At 40.9% G+C, this 23739-nt stretch overlaps 4 protein-coding genes and 1 long non-coding RNA gene across 7 annotated transcripts in view; 3 read left to right on the top strand and 2 right to left on the bottom strand.

Annotated features, from left to right (window-relative positions):
* Positions 1–4944, top strand: part of POLE2 (DNA polymerase epsilon 2, accessory subunit) — a 39139-nt gene extending 34195 nt beyond the window's left edge. For 2 of the 3 annotated variants that reach the window (XM_049899441.1, XM_049899440.1), the window contains exon 19: positions 4836–4938. In XM_049899441.1, coding sequence (XP_049755398.1) covers positions 4836–4854 — 19 coding nt within the window. In that variant the 3' untranslated portion in view covers positions 4855–4938. Of the gene's footprint in view, positions 1–4835 lie in introns of all 3 variants that reach the window. The other variant, XM_049899442.1, reaches the window with a different exon arrangement.
* Positions 4940–7719, bottom strand: LOC126084723 (uncharacterized). Its single transcript, XR_007519056.1, has 3 exons — positions 7632–7719; positions 6621–7370; positions 4940–6526 (listed from the first exon to the last, which is right to left on the bottom strand). It is a non-coding gene; the product is annotated as an uncharacterized LOC126084723 (long non-coding RNA).
* On the top strand, positions 6819–18433 carry DNAAF2 (dynein axonemal assembly factor 2). The gene is made up of 3 exons (XM_049899439.1): positions 6819–8690; positions 14511–14654; positions 15800–18433. The coding sequence occupies exons 1-3, from the start codon at positions 6819–6821 to the stop codon at positions 16328–16330; spliced, it is 2547 nt and encodes an 848-aa protein (XP_049755396.1). The 3' UTR covers positions 16331–18433.
* A 27-nt stretch (positions 18434–18460) lies between these two features.
* Positions 18461–21032, bottom strand: MGAT2 (alpha-1,6-mannosyl-glycoprotein 2-beta-N-acetylglucosaminyltransferase). Its single transcript, XM_049899443.1, has 2 exons — positions 20858–21032; positions 18461–20557 (listed from the first exon to the last, which is right to left on the bottom strand). The coding sequence occupies exon 2, from the start codon at positions 20498–20500 to the stop codon at positions 19154–19156; it is 1347 nt and encodes a 448-aa protein (XP_049755400.1). The 5' UTR covers positions 20501–20557; positions 20858–21032; the 3' UTR covers positions 18461–19153.
* A 97-nt stretch (positions 21033–21129) lies between these two features.
* Positions 21130–22404, top strand: RPL36AL (ribosomal protein L36a like). The gene is made up of 2 exons (XM_049899457.1): positions 21130–21203; positions 21967–22404. Exon 2 carries the CDS (start codon positions 21998–22000, stop codon positions 22316–22318), a length of 321 nt encoding a protein of 106 aa, XP_049755414.1. The 5' UTR covers positions 21130–21203; positions 21967–21997; the 3' UTR covers positions 22319–22404.
* Positions 22405–23739: the final 1335 nt, after the last annotated feature.

Genomic DNA, 23739 nt, shown 5'->3' with positions numbered 1-23739 from the left:
CCTGGTATATTGTCCCTTTAATCATTATATAGTGTCCTTTCTCATCCTTTGTGGTGGATTTAACTTTAAAGTCTGTTTTGTCAGAAATTAATATTGTCCCTCCTGCTCTTTTTTGATTGTTGTTTGCTTATTTTTTCCCATCGTTTGAGTTTTAGTTTGTTTGTGTTTCTAAGGTGTGTCTCTTGTAGGCAACATATAGACGGATCATGTTTTTTATCCGTTCTGCCACTCTGTGTCTCTTTATTGGTGCATTTAGTCCATTTACATTCAGTGTAATTATGGATAGGAATGAATTTAGTGCTGTCATTTCATTTTGGTGTCTTTTTTTGTGTGTTGCTGACAGTTTCTTTTTCCCACTTAATTTTTTGTGCTGAGTAGTTTATATATTGTCTTTTTCTCTTACTCGTTGTTGATTTTGTTTCTGCTGAGTCTCTATTTTTTTTGTGTGTTTTATTTTGTTGTGTAGGATAGTTAGTCTTCTTTGTGGTTACCTTAATATTTATGCATATTTTTCTAAGTTTAAACCTAACTCTTATTTCTTTATATTGCTTTGTCTTCCTCTCCACGTGAAAGATCAGTGACTACATTTCTTAGTCCCTCTTTATTGTTTTAATGTTGTCTCCTTTTACATAATAAGATAGCTGTTTCCCCATTTTGAGCCTTTTTTTATCCTGTTTTTGTGATTTCCATGTCTGGGTTGACATCTGATTGCTCTGTCCAGTGTTCTAGTCTTGGGTTGATACCTGATATTATTGATTTTCTAACCAAAGAACTCCTTTTGGTATTTCTTGTAGTTTTGATTTGGTTTTTACAAATTCCCTAAACTTCTGTTTATCTGGAAATGTCCTGATTTCACCTTCATACTTGAGAGACAGTTTTGCTGGATTTATGATTCTTAGTTGGCAATTTTTTTCCTACAATGCTTTATATAAGTCATTCCATTGCCTTCTTCCCTGCATGGTTTCTGCCGAGTAGGCCGAGCTTATTGTAGATGACTTTTCATTTATCCCTACCTGCTCTTAAAATTCTCTATTTTTGGTTTTGTCAAGTTTGATTATAATATATCTTGGTGACTTTGTTTTAAAATCTACCTTACGTGGAGTTCGATGAGCGTCTTGGATAGATATCTTCTCATCTTTCATGATATCAGGAAATTTTCTGCCAACAAATCGTCAACAATTCTCTTTGTATTTTCTGATATTCCCCTGTTCTGGTACTCCAGTCACTCGTGGGTTATTTCTCTTGATAGAGTCCCACATGATTCTTAAAATTTCTGCATTTTAAAAAAAAATTTTTATCTGATTTTTCTTTAAATATATTGGTGCAAAGTGCTTTGTCTTCAAGCTCACCAATTCTGCCTTCCACTTGCTCAATTCTTCTCTTTCTATTGAGTTGTCTAAATCTGTCTAAATCTGTAATTTTATTGTTAATCTTCTGAATTTCTAATTGCTGTCTCCCTATGGATTCTTGCAGCTTATTAAATTTTTCATATGTTCTTTGAACCTTTTTAATTTCTTCAGCTGCTTTATCTGTGTGTTCCTTGGCTTGTTCTGCATATTGCCTGATGTCTTAAAGGGTTCTGTATATTAATCTTTTGTATTCTGCCTCTGGTAATTACAGGAATGCACTTTCATCTATAAGATCCCTTGATTCTTTGAGAGCTTGTTGAAGCGATCATGGTCGGTTTCTTTATGTGATTTGATATTGACTGTTGTCTCTGAGCCATCTGTACATTATTATTTTGTGTGCTTATTGTATCCTAGCTTTTTGCTTCGCTTTGTTTTGATATGCCCAAATAGGTTGCTTGCTTGAGCTAGCTTGATTACTTTCGACTTTGAAGCTCTAGCGTCCTGTCACCAGATGCTTAGAGCTGTTATTAGGTGTATCAGTCTAGAAGTCCGTTCACTTTCCTTGTATGGATTCAGCTCATGTGTCCAGGTAGTTGTTCATCAAGTGTGTGGTACAGGCTCTGTCCTACAGTCTTAGAAGGGCAGGGGTGATTGGTGTAGGTACCGGTATCTGGTTGCAGCAGGAGGTCATGTTCTGAACAAGGCAGGGGTCTCAGAATTGTCCCCCAAGTGTCTCTGAGGAAAGTGCATCCCTGTTCCCTAGAGTGTACAGGTGGGTGAGTTCTGTAGACAGTCTACGGGCACCCAATGCTTTAGGTTTTAAGGACCGGGAGGTACTAGTTATTCTTGGATGCCTGTCGCAGGTGTTTGGGTGACCTGAGTAGAGCCACGAGTCCTTAGGCCCCTGATGTGGGTAGGTGAGGACCGTGTTTAATAGGCAATGGGGTGTCAAACATCAAACACCCACCTCTCTACCGTACAGCTGAAACAGTTGCTGTCTACCAACAAGGGCGTATTCTCCTGTAATAGGCCCACACAGGTCCACACAGGGGCAAAAGGTATTCAAAGTCGACACACTGTCTATGTCTGGATAGGAGCTACTTCTATCAGGCGCTCCCCAGGTTAGTGGAGCTGGCAAATTATCTTTTCCCCCAATTGCAACTTTATTCCTTCTCCAAGGCTGAGAGAATCGCTCCTGGCTCTCAACAGGGCTTATCCCAGGCCCAGGGAAATCAGAAGCCAGCTTGGGGGCAGGGGGCACGGAAAAATATATGCAAGTACTCAGCTTTTGCCAAGAGCACCGTTCTTCTCTGGATCTGGAGGTGTTGAGTAGGCTGTGCGGCTGGTTGCTTCTCCCTGAAGAAACTGCAGCCGAACGCTACCACCAGCCCCCTGCAGCCACTCCTGGGAATGGAGCCTGAGGGATCCCAGTGATCCGGGGCTGGCAACTCCTCCGCTTTTGAACTATCTCTTTCTCTCCCTGCCACTCAGTCTGTTTTCTAACTTGGCCTTTGATGTTCAGGGCTCCTAGCTTGTCATAAATATAATCATTTCACTTGTTTTTTTGGGTCTTAGTTGTAAGAGGGATTGCCGGAAGCGTCTGGCTATTAGCCATCCTGACCCTGCCTTTCTACTTAAATTCTTATAGCATACCAGGCACTGCTTAGTTCTTAGAATATAAACAGACACTCATAAAAATCACAGATATCCTAGACCCGTGTTCTGTAAGTCTAATGTGTTTGACTTTATGTAGCCTGCACTGAATACTAAAAAAAAAAAAAAAAAAAATTTGGAATACCCTTCAGTGCTCTTCTCCAGTCCCTCCACTCCCTGTTGTGTACCTGTGTACCCCGCTGCCCCTGAAGGCATTTAATTTTGTGACCTTGGGATTAAGCCATTTCTGAGGGCTGTGTGCCTTTAGATTGACTTAACAGAGATTTGGGTTATGCTATCGACATAAAAAAATTAGTCTGCTATGAAAACCAATATTGGGCAGTTTCAACAGGTCTCAGGAGAAGAGAAATCTGTCTGTCCCAAGTAAATGTAAATCTTCCAATTGTCTCCCTTCACTTTGACTGCTAGGAAACGGTGAAATTTGCAGCCCACCTCTGTCATGCAGACGATTTACTAGTTTAAGTGGTGGGTGCTAACCTCAGCCCTTGCTTTATCTTTTTTTCTGATCCCTATTTTCCCTTTACCTGAATTTCCTCATTTACTTATTTTTCTTATTTATCTGTACAAGCCATTTTATATATATTTTTAATGAGATGGTATATAATAAACCTAATAGGAAATTAACTGAGGTATTGTGATAGCATAAGTCATTTCAGTTATATCTCCTGTAATGTTCCCTGATTGCTTTGTGTTCTGAGCACTTTATGCAGCTATTACAGTTCTTTGCACGTTGCATTAGAAGTCATTAATGTGCATGTCCCTCCTAAAAGTTTCTAGCATAGGATCTAACATAGTATTTGACTTGTAGTCAGTGCTCACTTAGTGTTTGTTGAATTGAAACAGGTTCCTGTATCTTCTGTGGACACAGATGCTGAAAAGCCTTGATATCATTTCCAAACTGTGGCTTAGTACTGATAATCCGAGGAATCTTTTCAGTGCTAAATCCAATATAATATCCACACTCCCAAATCAAAACTTGATTTATGTTTTTTTTTGAGAGAACAGAAAAAAATTTCAAGATATAGTAAAATAATTTCGTCTTCCTGCTACTTAATGCCTAGGAGATCTTGTTAGAATACTTGTGAAATCATATTGTACAGTTAATCACAAAAATGTAGGCAGAGTAGATTAAGGTTAACCCTGTTTCGATATGTACTTTCAAATACAGTTGTTTTATTTAAAAACTCAGTATTGGCGATGTAGTCGGAAATACGCATTCACATACATTGTTGGTCAGAATGAAACCTTATAGAGGGCAATTTGACAAGATTTATTAAGATCTAAAATGCATATACCAGCAATTCAATTTCTAGAAATTTATTCTACAGGTATGTATATGTAGGCTTATGCGTAAAAATAAAGGTTTTTTTAATTGGAGTTTTATAGTAAGGAATACAGCATAGCAATGAAACCATTTAAATGTATTTTTATTTAAATTGTGTGTATGTATTCAGAAGTTTTATTTAAATTTCAAAGGCACAAAAGAAGGGGTTGGTTAAGATATAAATGTACTTACTAGTAATTGGAAAAAAAAGTGTAGAATAACATGCATCGTATTCTACACTCATGTATGCATTTTTAAAGGATATTCCACATACAAACATGCTGTTATATGATTAGACTATAAGCATACACAAATCTGTGTGAGGAGAAGTGAGGTATGAGACTGGCTTACTTTTCAGTGTGTGCTCTTTTGAATTTAGAACCATGTGCATGTATTAACCTATGTTTTAAGTTAATTAAAAATAAATATTAAGAAATATATAATTTGTTTCTAAAAGGTTTAATTTTTTCACTTTTTTCTGTTTTCAGCAAACTTCAAGGCTTTTGAGATTCTTAAAGACCGTATGAGGAAACCAAATTCATCAGTTTCCTGTTTAATTTTATATTTTATGTAATTTTGATATTAAGTTATAATAAAATTATGGTACTTTACGAAGTTCTATCAATTTATATTAGACAAATTTTTTATATTAAATCACAATAAACATGACGGTATACTTCAGAAAATTTTATAGGAAATATATTTTCTACAGTCTTTTAAGAAAAATATGTGGATATGTGCAAAGATATTATCTAGGTATACTTTTGCACTTAAAATATAAAGTTTTGTTTCTCTGTAATTGTCATACATGTTAACTTTAAGAAAAATACAAATATTTAAAAGTGCCCAAATCATTGTTTTAGTCTTAGGTTTTTATCACCATAAGAGTCCCAACAGTATGCTCAGCATTTTTCAAACTGTCTAGATTTCAGTCACAGAATTTCTCCCACTGATTTTGCTTCAGGACCTTAGTTTGATATTCATTACACAGACACAGAAGTTTTTGGTACTGGAAATATAAAAACAAACAATCCCTATAGTTTTAACATTTAGAAGACATGTTTATTTTGAAGCAGCATGTTTTGTTGTTTTGTACGTATATCACTCAACACTATCCTTTTATTTATCGTGTAGTTTAGGGACTTGATGGAAAGATAGCCCAGAAATGAATCTGAATGAGAGAGGCTGTTAGGCAGAGGTACAAAGGATGTTTCCAATGTAGTAGTAACATTAGAAATTACAAAAAGCCTGAATGGAAGATATTTATTTCAAATAGAATTAGTTTTTTTGGGAGGAGATACTAATAAAAAATAAAAATGGCGTAATGAAGAGGAAATTCCTGGAAATTTAACCTGAATGCAGTGTTAAGTGAATTAGCAGTAAGGAAGACCTGGCAATTTGAGATGTGTTTTGAAGATGGAAAATTCGGGAAGCATGTAAGAAGGAACCTGATGTTAGAAAAGCAGGGTTTTATAGCTTTGATTTCTCCAAGAATAGCCTGGAAAAATTGGAAGTTTAAAGATAAAATCAAGGCACAGGTTTAAAGCCACTAGATTGCTTGAAAAAATTTACATTTTGGGCCTTGAAAGTCGTAGTGAAATAGACATAAGGTTTGTTCGTCCAGTTATCCAGTTACGAGAGCCGTAGAGCTTTATATGAATGATGGCAAGTGGATACCAGGTGTTCCTATTCACTCATTAGTTTAACAAATAATTGCTTCCATAATTAAAGCTGCGGTATTTTGAGATCTTTTCAGGAAATCTGTTAATGACTAGAAGACAGGGTACACTTAGGGGCCAGATAATTTGAACTGAAATGAAGCAAGGCAATTTACTAAGAGCAGGTAAGATGTCAGTAGCAGGAAATAGGTCACGGAATAACACAGGAACTAGAAACAGGTGGGTCAGCATCATCCAGAAATCAAAGGTGGGTAAAAAGTTAATTATAGAAGCAATTATTTGTTAGATGAATGAGTAGATGAACGAAGGGACACCTAGAATCTGGTTTCCATTTATAATTCTTTACCCATCATGGATAGGAAGCAGAGATGTGAAAGATGGGCCAGCAATGAGCACTGAAAGGGTATGCTGAGCTTATGCTCTTGGGAAAAACAGGGTGTGCTCCCTGATTCAGTGTTTAATCAGCTGAAGCAAGGCTGATCTCGCCGTGGTACAGGAACCTAAAAAAAAAAAAACGAGAAACCCAGTAACCCATAATTATTACTGTACTTGGTTTAAAAAACTAAGAAGCCAGTTTTTGCATTTCAATCATACCACTCGGATTCCTTCCCTCCTGCCTGGTGTCAGCGCCGTCGCTATGGCAACGGCCACGCGCTGCCCACGGCTCAATTCTCTGGCCGTTACTGACCACGGCTGCTTCACTCGTCGCGGACCGGGACTCCACGGTGCCTTCCACTCACCCTGCCTCGGATTGATCCCCCTTGGCCCGAGGGCAAGGCTCTACGGGGCAGCATGGCGAAGGCGACCAACTCGTCGCCGCTGGAGGACTTGGACCTAAGCGGAGATGAGGTACAGCGTCTCACCACCGCCTTCCAGGACCCAGAGTTCCGGCGGCTGTTATCCGAGTACGCCGGGGAGCTCACAGACCCCGAGAACCGAAAGCGCTACGAGGCGGAGATCACTGAGCTGGAGCGTGAGCGCGGAGTGGAGGTTCGGTTCGTGCACCCGGAGCCGGGCCACGTACTGCGCACCAGCTTGGACGGAGCGAAGCGCTGCTTTGTGAACGTGTGCAGCAACGTGCTGGTGGGCGCGCCGAGCAGCCGGCCCGGCTCCGGGGGCGCGGCGCCGGGCCACCACTGGTTCCTGCCCCACAGCCTGGCTCCAGGCCGCGAGTACGCGGGGCGCCGGGGCACTCGCTACACGGTCTACGACGTGGTCTTCCATCCAGACGCGCTAGCGCTCGCCAGGCGCCACGAGCGCTTCCGCCACATGCTGGACGCCACGGCCCTGGAGGCCGTCGAGAAGCAGTTCGGCGTGAAGCTGGACCGCAGGAATGCCAAGACCCTGAAGATCAAGTACAAGGGGACTCCGGAGGCCGCCGTGCTCCGCACGCCACTGCCTGGGGGTGCCCCGGCCCGCCCCGAGGAGGAGCCGGAAGGCCCTCTTTCCGATTTCCCTTACCCCTACCGGTACCCGGGGGCCTCCGGGAACTCGGCCGTGCCCCAGCCCCAGGCTCCCGCCCCTTCTGGGCCGGCCCCGCCCCCCGCCCCCACCGAGCCTCGCTACAGCGTGGTGCAGCGCCACCACGTGGACCTGCAGGATTACCGCTGCTGCCGGGACTCGGCTCCGAGCCCGGTGCCCCGCGAGCTGGTGGTCACCATCGAGCTGCCGTTGCTGCGTTCGGCCGAGCAGGCAGCCCTGGAGGTGACGGGAAAGCTGCTGTGCCTTGACTCGAAGAAGCCTGACTATCAGCTGCGGCTCTCGCTCCCGTATCCGGTGGACGACAGCCGCGGCAAGGCGCAGTTCAACAAGGCCCGGCGACAGCTAGTCATCACGCTCCCTGTGGCGCTACCTGCCACGCGCCGGGGGCTCCCGGCAGCGCCGGAAGGGGCGGTGGACCCGCCCGGAACTGACGGCGGGTCGTGCGCTTCCGCTCGCGAAGGGGAGGCAGGCCAGGGTGGGGGTCACGCCGAGGACCGAGACTCGAGTCCCAGCGGTGCCGGTGCTGCAGACGCCGGGATCGCCACCCCGAGCGCCCCCGAGGTGGCGTACTCGCCTGCCGGCGCTGGAGAGGAGATTATCCCCGAACAGAAAGAACAGGACTCCGGCGGGCACGCGGACGCGGGGTCGCCGCTGGGCAATTGGGAGGACTCGCCTACAGGAGCAGGGAGCGTCTCTGGCGACGGTGGCGGAGGCTTTCCTTGTGTTTCAACCGGGAACCTTGACGCGGGGTCTTCAACAGAAAGAGGGGGTGAAGGCAGAGATTTCAGTGTGCAGACGCGCGGGGGCTGCGAAGGCGCTGACCGAGAGCCCTCTAACGGAGCCATGGGTGGTCCCGGGACCCAGAGCGGGGAACCTTTGTGTCCTCCTTTGCAGTGTAATCAGGATGAAGAATCCCTGATTCTACTAATTCAAGTTCCACGGATCCTGCCGCAAAGTCTTCGAGGGGATTTGAACCCCCTTCGGTACAAATTGTGCTTCTCCACGCAAGACTTTGTTTTTTATTCCTTCTTTTTGCAGTTTGCTCCAGAGAATAAATTGAGTACCAAAGAACCCGTGATTAGCATTTCTTCAAACAATGCAGTGATAGAACTGGCCAAATCTCCGGAGAGCCATGGACATTGGAGGCAGTGGTATTACGGTTTAAACAACGATTCTTTGGAGGTAACAATTCTTCCTAGAGCCTTATGTTTGAAAGGCTCCATTCCGTTTTAAAATTTTCTATTACTGGCAGCCTCACTATTTATCCCCCCCCCCAAAGCACTTCCTATCAATGACTTGGAATTGGTAATGAATTGAAATTGATGAAAGATGTCAGTTGTGTTAAACGTTCTCACAGTATTTTGAAGAAACGAAACCGAATCCATCCACTACGGTGAATGGGTTTCAAATCTTCAAAGTTGTCCTAATGTAGGAGTTGTTTTCCTGAATTCCCAGCGATCCGTGGACCTCTGAAATTGTTTGCAAAAAGTTTAGCGTGCTTTTTTTCTTGAGAGAAGCTGTAACTTGTCATAACCTCGAAGGGGTTTGTGATCCACAAGTTTAAGAACCATTCCCTAAGGACCATATTTGAAGTTTGTAAATCACTTTTTCTGAGTTTGTTGTTAGGTGCTGTCGAATGGATTCTGACTCGTATCATCCCAATGTGACAGACTAAAACTGCCTGATAGGATTTAAAAAAAAAAAAAATTTTTTTTTTTTTTTTTTTTTAATCTTTACTATAGCAGATCGCCAGATCTTTCCCTCCTTGGCGCCGCTGGACGGGTTCGAACTACACCACCGAACTTTTGGTTAGCAGGAGGGTTTACCCATTGTACCACCAGAGCCCCTTTTCCGAACTTGGAAAATTAATAAGAATAATTTACTTCCGGAGAGAAAAAAAATAACTCAGCCAGTGCCACACAGATGTAGGAAAAGGAAGTCAAACCCAGATGTGATTCCAAATCCCTTGCCCTTCCCGCCTTATGGTGCTGCTTAATTTTAGTCGCCGATGGTGGGGTTGCCCTCTGCTGGGTACTGTATATCTCATTGAAGTTACCTCTTTTTATGTCTGTTGGAATCATGTTTGTGTCCCTATAGGGTCGCTATGAGTCGGAATTAACTTGTTGGCAACTAGTTTGGTTTTGGGTTTACTAGTAGTATCTAGCACAATGTCTGGCACTTAACAAAGTGTAAAGGTAAATGTTTGTTGAACTGAACAGCGGCTACATCAGCTGGCAAATACTTCAGAGCTAAATTGAGCATACCTGTTTTCTTAGGTTATAATTCTGATGAATAATTTAGCATGTGTGGTGTAGTTGCTGCTATACTTTTTAGGTTATTGGCGTTCCTGAGTTTCAGATTCAGTACTTCACCCAAATATTGAATGAACTACTTAAAATTTGAAGTTGTAAAAAACTCTTTAAACTCAATAATTAGCAGTTCATGATTTTGAGTTATGTATCAACTTTACATGTAACTTGTTCTTTTAACATATTCAGGGTCAAGTTCTCAGAAATAGCACTAGTTGCACAGATTATATATTAAAAATTAAGTACTTGACCCTGGGTTTAACCTGCCAGAACTTTTTACATCTTCCTGTTGTTTTTATAAAAACCCATTGCTGAAGGAGAATGAAGAACACCAAGGTCACACGACAACTAAGAGCCCAAGAGACAGAAAGGGCCACATGAACCAGAGACGTACATCATCCTGAGACCAGAAGAACTAGTTGGTGCCCGGCTACAACCGATGACTGCCCTGACAGGGAGCACAATAGAGAACCCCTGAGGGAGCAGGAGATCAGTGGGATGCAGACCCCAAATTCTCATAAAAAGACCATACTTAATGGTCTGACTGAGACTAGAGGAATCCCGGCAGTCATGGTCCCCAAACCTTCTGTTGGCACAGGACAGGAACCATCCCCGAAGACAACTCATCAGACATGAAAGGGACTGGACAGAGGGTAGGAGAGAGATGCTGATGAAGAGTGAGCTAATTATATCAGGTGGACACTTGAGACTGTGTTGGCATCTCCTGTCTGGAGGGGGGATGGGAGGATAGAGAGAGTTGGAAGCTGGCAAAATTGTCACGAAAGGAGAGACTGGAAGGGCTGCCTCATTAGAGGGAGAGCAAGTGGGAGTAAGGAGTAAGATATATATAAACTTATATGTGACAGACTGACTTGATTTGTAAACGTTCACTTGAAGCTCAATAAAAGTTAATTAAAAAAAAAAAAAAAACCCATTGCTGGCTAGTAGATTCCGAATCATAGCGACCCTATACGACAGAGTGGAACTGCCCCATAGATAGGGTTTCCAAGGCTATGATTTTTACAGAGGAGCCCTGGCCTCCACGGTGGTTAAGCGCTGGGCTGCTAACCTAAAGGTTGGTGGTTTGTACCTACTCGCCATCCTGGGGAAGAAAGATGTGGCAGTCTGCTTCTGTAAAGATTACAGTCTTAGAACCCCATGGGGTAGCTCTACTCTGTCCTATAGGGTAGCTATGAGTCTGAATCCATGGCAACTGGTTTTGGGATATTTGTGGAAGCAAGACTGCCACATCTTTCTCCCAGATCAGCTGGTGGGTTCAAACAATCATCCTTTAGGTTAGCAGCCCAACACTTAACCGTACCACGGGGGCTCCTTGTTTTTATAGGAGTTTGCTAATAAGTTACATGTACATTTTATGAGTTGGGCCTCTTCTTTGAGAATTGGTTAATTTGAAACTCCCCCAAAAAGGTAAAATAGCCAGCACTAGGTAAGATATTTTGTGAGAATATGGTAAAATTGAATTATCTGTTTATTTCATCAGAAAGGGGAAATTTAGGAAAGGACAGTCATTTTCCTGTAATTGTTTTAACAGTTATGAAAATAAGTGTTTGTGCGAAGAAAACCTTATGGGCAAGTAGTTAAGAGAATTCTGAAGAATATATTTTAATCTGATTTCTCAGTATGCTAACAGATTAAGGCAACTTTTTTTTTTTTTTAATATCTTTAAAGTCTGGAATAGAAATATAATTACTTCATTAATCATCATGTTTGCTAAAGCTGATGGAACCCTACTGTCCAATTCTTCCATTTTTCATTGTGTTGTATCAGGCTCTAAGTATTAAATTAGAAGAAAATTCACAAGAGAATAGATATAAAATATATCATTATTATTTCATATATATGAAAATGATTATAATGTAGAGACTGTTTTGTGGCTGTAGAGGTCAGAATTGTTACTTTACACATAAATACTGTTGTTATTGGTTGTTGTGGAGTTGATTCCAACTCATAGGGACCACATGTGTTACAAAGTAGAACTGCTCTGTAGGGTTTTCTCGGCCCTGGTGGTGCAATGGTTAAGAGCTCGAATCCACCAGCTGCTCCTTGGAAACTCTGTGGGGCAGTTCTGCTCTGTCCTATAAGCTCATTACGAGTTGGAATTGACTTGATATGGGTTTTTAGAATCTTAACAGAAGCAGATCACCAGGCCTTTTCCTCCATAGTGCTGGTGGGTGGGTTTGAACCACCAACCTTTAGGTTAGTAGTTGAGCACAAACTGTACCACATAGAGACCTTAAAACAAATATTAAATATATTTATATAAGCTTTAAATATTTACTGGGAATTGCCCTACAGCTTCAAGACCACTGTCAGTATCTTTTATAATAAAACCAGGCACCAGGATGAGAAGGCAAGTTTATGCAAATCCTTTGTATTTTAATCTTAATCATTTTCATTATAAATATTTTTCCTTGTGTTAACTAAAGATGAAAATATTTGATGTGTTTTTTAGCAGTCAGGAAAAGACCAATGTATAAGTCTTTTCTAGAAAACAAACCTTAGAAATGCTTTTGATGGGGATGTTTCTATAATACAGTGTTAGCCTGGATCTTCAAATAATAGCAAAGCAAATTACTGTAGATGTAAACAGTTCACTTTGGGAAAAACAACTCTTCTGCTGAGTTATTCACTAGAATCATAATATATTCTCATAATATATATTAAGAAACTGAGGGTCCAAAAGCATAGTATCTATAAGTAGCTATAAAGTTGGGTAAAAATACAGCCTAGAGAGCCTAGAGAGTGTAATGTGGGTACACCTTAAAAATTATAAATCCAATGAAAAGGGCCAATTCTGCATTTCCCCCTGTTGATTCAATCTGTTAAAAAGGAACTCTAGTTATGTTTTCTTAGAAACAATAGTCGTAACTAGTCTTTATTTGTAATAGATTTCAAATATGTATGAGTGACATACCATATATACATACCTTCCACTTCTAGTTTTATATAATATATGGCCTGACTGAAGTAATCTTATAAATTAATTTTATAATACTGTCCTTTTTAGTTATATACCATTATTGTATTGTGGGACCAATTATTTTAGGATTCAAAGTTTCAAGGCATTGAGCTCAGTGACCGGGAAGGATCCTTGCGATTTTCCTAGTCCAGCTGGCTCATTTTATAGATTAAGGAACCTGAGGCCAGACTTGCCCAACATTCTACAGGTAAATGATTTAAAAAATTTTTTCAGGTTAGAAAAGTTTTATTTTTTATTACCAGTAATTATGATATAACCTATTATCTTTTTGTGTGTGTGCTTTAGATGAAAATTTATAGAGCAAATTAGTTTCTCATTAAACAACTAATAAACATGTTTTGTGACATTGGTTGCCAACCCCACAAAGTGTCAATACATTCCCCTTCTTGACCTTGGTTTCCCAGTGAAGTGATTCTTTAACTTTTTTGCATCATGAAACCCTTTGAGAATTTTACGAGCGTCATAGACTGTGTGTGTGTCCACACGGGTACTGTGCGCATGCAGCCTTTTTCATACAGTGTTCAGCAGATGCTGGACTCCCTGCTTTAGTAAGCAGTAGGAGTAGCTCTTTCAAGAAAGAAAATACTGTAAAGTCAAATAAGGAACAATTTAGGAATGTTATTCCCCCTAAACTGTACATCATTTGGAAGAAACACAAATTCTCTGAAGCAGCAGAGAACCCAAGTGATTCAGAAACTTAACAGTGGGACTTTTCTATTTAACATTTGCCATTTAGAAGATAGGTGGATAAAACTGTTTGTCTTGGGATGTCTTGTCACAGGCTTAAAGTGTTTTTACTAGCAGCTGAATGAATTAGCAGACGCTAGCACTGGCTCCTGGCTTATTAGATTCTCATAGAAGGAAATTTGAAACTTGTCTAATTTTTTTCTATTTGGACCAAATAATGAGCTGTGTTTCTTTTGTAATTATAAAAGTTGTTTATTATGAAAATACAGAGGAAAATACTTTTCCTATTCAGGACAATGAACTGATTTTATGAATTAAGTATTTTTAAATAGGGTTATTCCTTCCATACCCTAATCTTTATTCATTTGACATAAATATGAAACACATTGTTTTGTGTTTAGGATTCTGGGCAAAGAGTTATTTTTATATTTCCTAGTAGTAGTTTGGAAATCTCTTGATAGCTACCTCATTCTTAAAAATAGTTGTATACCAGCGTTACACTGCAGTGTCTCAATGCTTAAAAATAAAATATACTTCTTTTAAATAAGATATACTTGACTCTTACCTAGCTAAGAACTAAAAGGCAAATTGATCACACAAAATTTGAATATTTCTTAGCTGACTCATTGGGAAGTATTCTGAAAGAGAATTACGTTTTATAGCTGTGACTGTAGTTATAATCCTAGTAGTTATGTGATTGCTATGAAATATTAGTAGAAAAAAGAAAAAGGAAATAAAAATATCATTTGTAAGTAATACTATGTAGGAGAGAAAACATAACTCAGATTTTATAGAGAACCAGAAAAAAAAACAGGACTATTTTCTTTTAGGTTTTTCGTGTGTGTGTGTGTGTACAATATTCAATTTTCTTTTGTCAAGACCGCATGGGAATAATGTTAAACATCTTTACATGCGTAACCCTGTAGTGTGTGAGACTTAAGTCTTTTTGTGAGCTGCTGGTCAAGAATAGCCTATAAAGCAGACTATCTTCCTTTTTTATTTCAGGAAAGGTTGTTTGTCAATGAAGAAAGTGTTAACGAGTTTCTTGATGAGGTCCTGAGCTCTCCATTCAAACAGACAATACCCCTAACCCCACCATTAATTGAAGTTCTTCAGATTACAGATAGTAATATTCAAATTCATGCAAAGGTAAGGATTTTGGTGGGTTTTATAGTGGACTGATTTAGGACATGGTTAAAGCCTAACAACTTAATTTCTGATTTCTTAATGTCATAACTTTAAACAAAATGAACATAGTGGCCTAGGAAGAGTGATGAGAGGAGGCCTTTTGTGTGTTTATCTACTATGTGCTAAACATTTTTTACTTGTTATCTCATTTAATCCCAAAATAACCCTGCAGTGAGGAACAAAGAGAAACCAACACTCAGGAAGTCTGAGTACTAGTCCAGAGATATGTACAAGTCTTTTTTGATTTTCAAACCATGGGAACTATGCCATACAGTTTGTTCGTTCTTTCTAGTTGAACCTTAAATTTGGTCATTTTCCTATTCTTCAATATTGGGCACAATAAGAATAATTTAGTAACTAGCACGGTTGACTGATGAAAAAGTCATAAGAATGGGCGGGGGGAGGGGTGGCCCTGAGTAATCACAGAAATTCAAAAATGCCCGTATAAGATTGATGACTGTTAGGTCAGAGAGCTTTGTAGCAGGACTTCAAACTGGTTCATTCAGGTTCGAATGCAAGAATTGCATTTCTGCCTCAGATACACTGAATCAGAATTTACGTTTTAACAAGATCCCCAGGTGATTCATATGTATAACTTCCTGGGAACTTGTCAGAAATGCAGATTCTCAACTGGGGTTGGAACCAGGATGAACCTGTTTGAAACCCTGCTTTGTAGCCCATATTGAAAATCTTGTTTTATTTTATCCTGAAGGAGATGAAAAACCCATGCTGTTGAGTCAATTCCGACTCATAGTGACCCTAAAGGAGAAAGCAGAACTGCCTCATAGAGTTTCCAAGAAGCAGCTGGTGGATTTGAACTGCCGACCTTTTGAGTTAACAGCCAAGTACTTAACTACTGAGCCACCAGGGCTCAGATGAGGAGTCATTGAAAGAATTTAAGCAGAGAATTCATGCCAGGTTTGCATTATTAAAAGATGACTGGCAGCATTTGGAGGACAGCTTTCAGGGGGAAGACTGGAAGCATATCTGCAGTTCTGCAAGGGTTATTCCCTTATAATTTTTTAAATCTCATTTTCAGAGGATACTACAACCTAATTTTCTATTTGTTGCAAAGAAATATTAATTTATTGTTTCTCTTGACACAGTTGCAAGAATGTAATAACTCTCATCAGCTTCATGTAAAGGAAGAAGTCAATGAAGGAAGTCATCTGACTGAAAAAGAAAATACAGAACATCTTATCACCACCACAACTGAACAAGAACAAAGACTGGGAAATGCCAGACCTGATTCATCTATAGCGGATAATGCGATAGCAACAGACAGCTGTGGTTCAGTTGCATACTTGCAACAAGAGTCTCCTGATGTTTTTCAAGTGCTATCTGGAAAATCTCAGCAACCTGAGTCAAAAACGGACCCTGAATTTATAAAAGAAAAATGTGCTGTTTACTCAAATGAGGAAAAAGAGAATTTAAAAGAACCAGTATTAACTGGAGAGAAAGAATTAGATGGAGTTCACCTATCTTCACTACAGAACAAAACTACGGTTCACAACGTATCTGCTTCTGAAAGCATAAAAGAAACCAATATGCAAGATGGTAGTGTACGAATTATTAAAGATCATGTGACTCATTGTGCATTCAGTTTTCAGAATTCTTTGCTATATGACTTAGACTAATTCTGTATAATTTTGGAATTTAAACAATAAAAAAATTAGGACCTAAAATATTCTGTTAAATATTGTCTTAAAACTAAGTTATTCAGGAATGTATAAAAGTAAAATTTGCAATTTTGATTCTAATTGGGAAACTGGAGTTTTTTTGGGTTTTGTTTGTTGCCTGTAGAGAATTTAAATAAATTTTCCTTAATTATGGAGGTAAGTTTTGTGATTCCTCTGATAGATGTGTTTTTCTAACGGAGAGTTAAACTTTAGTTTTAATATAAACCGTTACCTATTCTGTGTGGTTTTTTTGCTTCTGTTTACCATTACTTTAATAAGTTTCAAAACAAACATTCACTAAGTTATAATTCTATTACAAAAAAGGATTCTCGAGAATACAATTAACTAGAAATGAGTGTGTGTGTGTTAGAATCTCAAAACTATTGGTTGTGTCACATAACAGGATGTATTTATGCTTCAAATAGAGCTTCGTAGGAAACCAGTTCTACTCTGTCCTATAGGGTCGCTGTGAGTTGAAATCGACTGGACGGCACTGGGTTTTATTAGAAAAGAACTTTACTAACCAGTATTAACAATCTAAACAATTACAATACAAATACACTTAATGAAATTTGTATGTTTACTTGAGCTCTCTATTTGACTCTTCTCTTGTATGTCACACAAACTATATTAAGGTTGTTTAGTAATGATTTTGAAAATTTAACTTCTAAAAGAATTTTTTGGAAGTTACTATTACAGTATTAAAACATCTTTTGGTTTAACAGAATACGTTTAAAAAGTTTAGAACAAGACAAAAAATCTGACATTTTGCTTCCATAGGAAAATTTTCTTCATTATTACATGAAAAAAAAGAGCCAATGTTTTCTAATCATTTTCTTTAATGACACCTAAAAGAGAGCTGCCAATCACATATCTAAGGAATTAGTAATTAGTTTCATGGAACAGTATTTCTATGTAAGACCAGGAGAAAATTCCAACAGGTTTTTATTTAACAAAAATTTATAGGAGTTAATGAAAGAAGATGCAGGAAGGAAAATATTTGTTCTAATTGAGGCCTTGGGCTGATCTATTTGCTTTGGAAACAGCTAGCAATTCAGACCTCTGGTCTTGGCGTGGTCCTGAAAATTGCCTAATATATTTTGTTCTTTGAACTGGGGGGTCCGATCCGAACACCAACAACTGATACAAGCCTGGCGATTCATCCTGATTGACATTTACAGCCCCTAAATAGAGTCTGGAGCCAGACTAGCATGTGAAAGTAGTGCAGAGGTAGCTCAGAAAGCAAGGGAACCATCTGCTTCACCTTGGACAACTGCATGCACTTTTTCAACCACAATCCAAAAACCAAAACCCGCTGCCATTGAGTCGATTCCAACTCAATATAGGATAGAACACAATTGCTCCACGAGGTTTCAAAGGCTGTAAATCTTACCGGAAGCAGACTGCCACAACTTTCTCCTGCAGAGCAGCTGGTGGATTTGAACTGCTTTTAGGTCAGTGGCCACTGCCACCAGGGTTCCTTTCAACGACAATAGGAACTTTAAGTTGGTATAGTAACAGTTTTGAGACTCTCCATTTAGTACATAATTTTCTTAGGTTGAAGTGACTATTTGTAGTATCTCTTCACAGAAATGAGCCTTTTATGAGTAACTTTTTGGTTACATGCAATTATAGATGGTTATACGAAACTTCTACATTAAATATGGAGTAAGCTTTATGCCTGGTTCCTATTTTTACTGTATCTATCCTTTAAAAAGTATGATTTCAGTTAAAGCTGGCACTAGAAAGTGTTTCACTTGGGCAGGAGTGAACTTTGTATCATTTCTAGCTTTCCAAAACAATTTAGTCTGTATTTCCCTTACAAGGCAGCTTCTTATTGTTCATTATCTATGCCTGGCTAATTTGAAAGCCAAACAGTTTCTTTCAAAGGGAATGCATTGTCATGAGCTGGGTTTTATTTCAAACTCAATTATACAATGTACAGATACTAAATATTAGCATGTTTTTTTTTTAATGTTAACTTTCAAAACACCTAGAATGCCTGTACTGAATTTTGGAGTAAATGATTAATAAAATTTACTTTGCAAAATGATCAGGAATCTTTTTATGCAAAATGAGTATTTTATTTTGGCAGCACTAAAAAAAAAACCCACTGTATTTCTACATTGAAGTGAAAACAATGCTTAAACTTTCTTATTGATCAAATACATTCCAAAAGAAAGTGTGTTCTAAAGAAAGTTCCAAAGCACAGGCAAATCTTAACACAATAGTACAGGAATCTGTAATACTGAAAACGACTCTTCTGACAGGGTGTTTAACAAACATAACTTTTGAATTATAAAACCAGCAAAGAATGCCTTCCAAATAACTGTCAAGAGTAAAACTGGGCTTGTTCCATTAATACTCTAACAATTTCAGTATAATACTTTTTACTGCTACGATAGTTTTAAACAAATTTTGCTGTATTTAAAATAAGTTTTGAAAGTGGAAAAGTGTACAAAGTTTCAGATAAAAAGATTAATAGATGTAATTTAATAAGATTCCCCCTCTTCTCTCTTATCAATTAACAATAACGATTACCTTTAACAGATAGGGGTTGAGCTTTAAAACGCAACCCTAAAATGAAAACGTCAGTTTTAAATCTTAATCAGATATAACTAGAAATGATTACTATATTTGGACACCTTTTACAAGAAATTTTTTGTATTAAAGCAGAAACCAGTTCCTAAACCATTTTATTCAACTGTATATCCTGTTTGAACAAATATCAAAAACAGAACACTGTCACCTTTTCTTTCTTTTTTTTGTAATTGTAATTTTTCACTGCAGTCTTCTATAACTTTTACAGAGTTCATGGTCCCTAATATCACCCCACCCTCCATTTTTCCTAGGTGGGGAAAGGGCTGCCACAGTAGACTTCTCACCGATAATTAGAGTTTCTGGAAACATGTACTGCTTGTTATTATTTAAGAGTGACTCAATTTGGGCACTCTGGGTGGACGGCCTACAGGTTTTCTTGTGGTGCATACCACAGTCTCCAGCATGGAAAATCCTAGGAACCTGGGGAACCAGCACTTTCCAGAATTTTGGAAGACAAGATACAGTCAAGTACTGAAGAGTCCAGTCCCAGTTATAATCATCATAAGTACAGAAAGTGTCTGTGCACTCAATCAGTTTCTGATATGCATCCCGGGTCAAGGCTAGACCCATATTGTGCTCTGTGGATTTCCAAGTTTTCACATCTATTTTGTCAGCAATGCCATAAAAATTGCGAGTGGCAGTATAGGTCCCCAGGGAGAGAACATCACACTCAGGACACTCTTGCTGCTTCAATTTCCACATCTTTTTGAAAACATGGTAAAAGTCAGGGGCTAAGTAGTGATCCTCCTCTATGAAAAGTATAAGGCCACTGTAGTCTTGAAGAACTTTGACCCTTTCCCATACAAAATGCAGCTTCCACCACCAATGGTGTTTGGTTTGGGAGAACTTGGCCTCTCTATAATGGCCGAAGGAGTCGGGATACTCGGCGTTAATACATCCCATCTTCAAAGCTGCATTCTTCTCGAGGTCTCTGGGGCAATCTCTGGGGTCACTGCCCGGAAACTCGTTGGGGTACAACTGAATGCTGAAAGGAAAGAACACCTGCAGAACCGGACAGAAATCCACTCCGGCGATTATGTGATTGATCTCTGTCGACCAGAAGTCGTGGCTAAAGATGACGAGGACCTTGTCAATGCCCTGGGCTTTGCGAAGTGAGTCCAGCAGCAGTCTGAGGTATTCGGGCCGGTTATGCACCTGGACCACCAGCACCAGCTCCTGGGGCGCCCAGGAGCCGGACTTACCTACATTCCTCAGCGTCTGGTCAAAGTTCAGCTGGTACACTAGAGACCGGTACCGCAGCGTCAGGTTGTCCGCCTCTGGCTGCTGAGCCGCTGGGACCAGCGGAGCCGCCGAATCGTTGGAGACCCTGCGGATGCCCACAGACACAGCAGGGTGCTCCCCACCCCGACCTCCCATACCCCGCGCGGGCTCGGCGTCCTGCAGCAGCGGCGGAGTGAGGGCCTCGTTCTTCCTTTGTCGCCCATTGCTGCTCCACAGGACGAAGCCGCAGGCGGCCACCACGAGGGTCAGGATCAGCACCTTCCGCTTGTAGATACGGAACCTCATGGTCTCCGGGGCCAGGAACGCAGCCGGGCGGAGGGGCACGGAAGAAGCTAGCGGCTCCTGCACAGAAGGGGCGGGCGTGCAACGGCCGTCGTCTCGGCCTGCAGCAGTCGGTACTGGCCCCCGCGGCTGCCCTCGCTAACTCATCCCTGGCCCCGGGGGTCTTGGGGCCCGAAGGCTCTCAGCTCCCCCGCGCCGCCTGGGCTCCACACATCCTCCTCTGGCAGCTGCAGCTCGAGCAGCGGCCCCGCCGCTAGGAGCCGCGACTCGGCGTCGCCTCGGTCCCTTCCATTCAGCACCAAGGGTCCCGGGTCCCGGAAGAAACCCCGCCACGGCCCCTTTGCACCCCAGCTTCGTTACCTGCGCCTCCAGCAGCCCTGCGTCCTTTGCACTCTCATCCTTATGCGGGCCCCGGGCGGCCAAGACTCAGCAACGCAGCCTCGCCCCAGTCCGGCGGCGACCGTTCTGACAACCCGCGTCTGCTCCGCGGATCAACGCTGTCCTCCGGCCCACACCCCTCCGTCCCGCCCCTTGGGCCGCTGGTTGGTGCTTCCACAAGCATCCCGACACGCCTGGCAGTCGTTGCCTACTGCCTATTGGTTCGTAGTATTGTCGCTCAGGCTCAGTTCCTGCTTCCGCTCCATTCTTCCCTTTCCGGTTAGGCAGGAACGCGGCGCGGCGAGGAGCACAGAAAGTGAAGTTCCCGGTAAGCTAGGAGCGGGGTTGTATCCGTTGAGAGGAGCCTTCACTGCTCAGAATCTGGGGATGGACTAGGCGGTTGTAAGAAAGGGAAGACGAGACCAGTTGGTTTGGTTGGGTCCAAGAACTGGCTCTTCCCTTTAGGAAAGGGGCCCACGCATGGCGGCTACTGGTTCGTGAGATACGCCGGCCTGTTAAGGACACGTCAGCCCTCAGGGCTGCTGACGAGTGACCGTGCTTTCGAGGGGGGAAAGGTGAAACCAGACCGATGCGGTTCTCGGAGAAGGAACGTGGCGGGCGGTACCAATAGCTAGTTCATTGCCCACTGAACCAGTCACACCCACAGCTAGGCAATGGAGGATAGGGATGCGGGAAGGGAGTCGAGAAGAAACTTTAAGATTCTATAGTCTTGGCCTTCTCTTTCTGCGGAAGAAAATTAAATTTATAATTTTTCTTTTTCTCACCCGTAGTAAATTTATCCCTGTGGGAAACCGCTTTTATACAGGGATCTGACTATACTGAGCGTCCCAGTGCTGCTGCTACTGCTGTTTATAAATTAATCTCATTGTATAAATTCTTAGTAATTCAGACTAAGCATCCCAAAAAGCTGAGCACTTGTATGTGCCCTTACTCATATGGGAAGTGAGTACCTTATGAATTTATAAATAACTGACTTACGTAATGTTCTCTGTATTATAAGTATTTGTATATTACTCTTTCACTTTTTCAAAATGTTTTAACATTTTGCTACCTTAAATATTTTACTACAGTTTACACTGCGTAGACAGCTCTACTGCAAAGATGGTTAATGTACCTAAAACTCGAAGGACTTTCTGTAAGAAGTGTGGCAAGCATCAGCCTCACAAAGTGACCCAGTATAAGAAGGGCAAGGATTCCTTGTATGCGCAGGGAAAGAGGCGCTATGATCGGAAGCAGAGCGGCTATGGCGGGCAGACAAAGCCAATTTTTCGGAAGAAGGCGAAAACCACAAAGAAGATTGTGCTGAGGCTTGAATGTGTGGAGCCTAACTGCAGGTCCAAGAGAATGCTGGCCATTAAGAGATGCAAGCATTTTGAGCTGGGAGGCGATAAGAAGAGAAAGGGCCAAGTGATCCAGTTCTAAGCTTTTTCTTTTTAATTTTGAAAAAAATGTTGAAGCATAGAAGAATTACCTGTAGGAAAATAAATACAGTGACATTCTTTCTCAAACCTTTTGTGTTTTTTTTTTTTCAAATTTGTTTATAAATAGAGTTGCATGTGATTCTGAATTAAGGGCAATCAGTAAATTATTTGGAAGTTAGTTGAAGTTTATTCTCTTACCAAATTCATGCTGTTTATATTCAGTTCCACAAGAATTGGAGGTTTGTATTTATATAAGAGAGTTCTCCCTCAAACTTTACAACCAGGTTGTAGAGCTAAATCACATAGTAGGGAAAAAATTGATTTTTCTTACTTTGGTTTTCTAGTCAACTAAAAACATCTTAGGTGTATTCATAATCATGATTGGGAAGAGACTCAAGATTTTGGAAAAGGAAAGTGGATAAGCCAGGCCTGTGTATAGCAGATTTAAGTGTTGAACAGCCACTAGTGGCTATCCTATTGGACATTGCAAATATAGTTTTTTTTGGATAGCACTGTTTAGATGTGTTGAGTATGAGGCTGGAGTTCAAAATTGATTTCCAACTACAAGAAGTTATGAAGATTGTGAAAGTGAGAAATTCACCAGTCTGTGACTACATACACTTTTTGAACCTCTTGGAGGTACTAAAATGTTAAGGGATATCTTGAAAGGGGGAAGTGTTGAGGAGGTAAGCAGCATGATTGAAAACAGAATGAAGGGTTGAAACTTGATGAAAAGGAACTGAGCCTAGTAATTATCTGAAGGACAAACAAGTAGTTGAGTATCAAATGACAAAAATAAACTGGGAAAGGGTATAACTTCTGATGAGAGGTCAAATTCTGCTTTTCATATGAATTTTAAAGTCAATTATTAAAGTATGTGGGAGCTCTTGTGGCACAGTGCCAAATTCACCAGCTGCTGCTTGGAAACCCTACGGGGTAGTTCTACTGGAAACCCTGGTGGCGTAGTGGTTAAGAGCTATGGCTGCTAACCAAAAGGTTGGCAATTTGAATCCACCAGGTGCTCCTTGGAAATTATTGGAATAGTTCTACTCTGTCCTGTAGCGTCGTGAGTTCGAATCAACTCGACAGCAATGGGTTTGGGTTTTTTGTAGAGTCACTGTGAGTCAGAATTGACTTGATGCTGTTGGGTATAAGTACATGGGGATGGCTTGTAAATGAGTAGAAGAATGCAAAGAAGGTCAAGGACTAGGGTGTAGGAGAAACAGCTTGTTGCACTGAGTCCCTGGGTGGTGCAAATAGTTAAGCACTGTACAGGCTGAGAGGTTGTTGATTCAACCAGCTAGTCCTGGTGATCTGCTTCTGAAAGGTCACAGCCTTGAAAATCCTATGGCATAAAAAAAATAGTTCTCTGCATATGTGGGATTTCGGTGAGTGGGAATCGATTCAAGAACTAACAAGAAC

This window comes from Elephas maximus, chromosome 10 (assembly GCF_024166365.1).
Source record: "Elephas maximus indicus isolate mEleMax1 chromosome 10, mEleMax1 primary haplotype, whole genome shotgun sequence".
NCBI lineage: Eukaryota > Metazoa > Chordata > Mammalia > Proboscidea > Elephantidae > Elephas > Elephas maximus.
Note: the sequence above shows the minus strand (reverse complement) of the source record. Positions and strands in the feature narration are given on the sequence as shown.

Bases quoted from the DNA above. Each gene is read 5' to 3' on its own strand.
- DNAAF2 (XM_049899439.1), top strand. From the start codon at position 6,819: ATGGCGAAGGCGACCAACTCGTCGCCGCTGGAGGACTTGGACCTAAGC. The intron at 8,691-14,510 runs GTAACAATTCTT...TTTTTATTTCAG, and splicing joins TAAACAACGATTCTTTGGAG to GAAAGGTTGTTTGTCAATGA. The intron at 14,655-15,799 runs GTAAGGATTTTG...CTCTTGACACAG, and splicing joins ATATTCAAATTCATGCAAAG to TTGCAAGAATGTAATAACTC.
- MGAT2 (XM_049899443.1), bottom strand. From the start codon at position 20,500: ATGAGGTTCCGTATCTACAAGCGGAAGGTGCTGATCCTGACCCTCGTG.
- RPL36AL (XM_049899457.1), top strand. From the start codon at position 21,998: ATGGTTAATGTACCTAAAACTCGAAGGACTTTCTGTAAGAAGTGTGGC.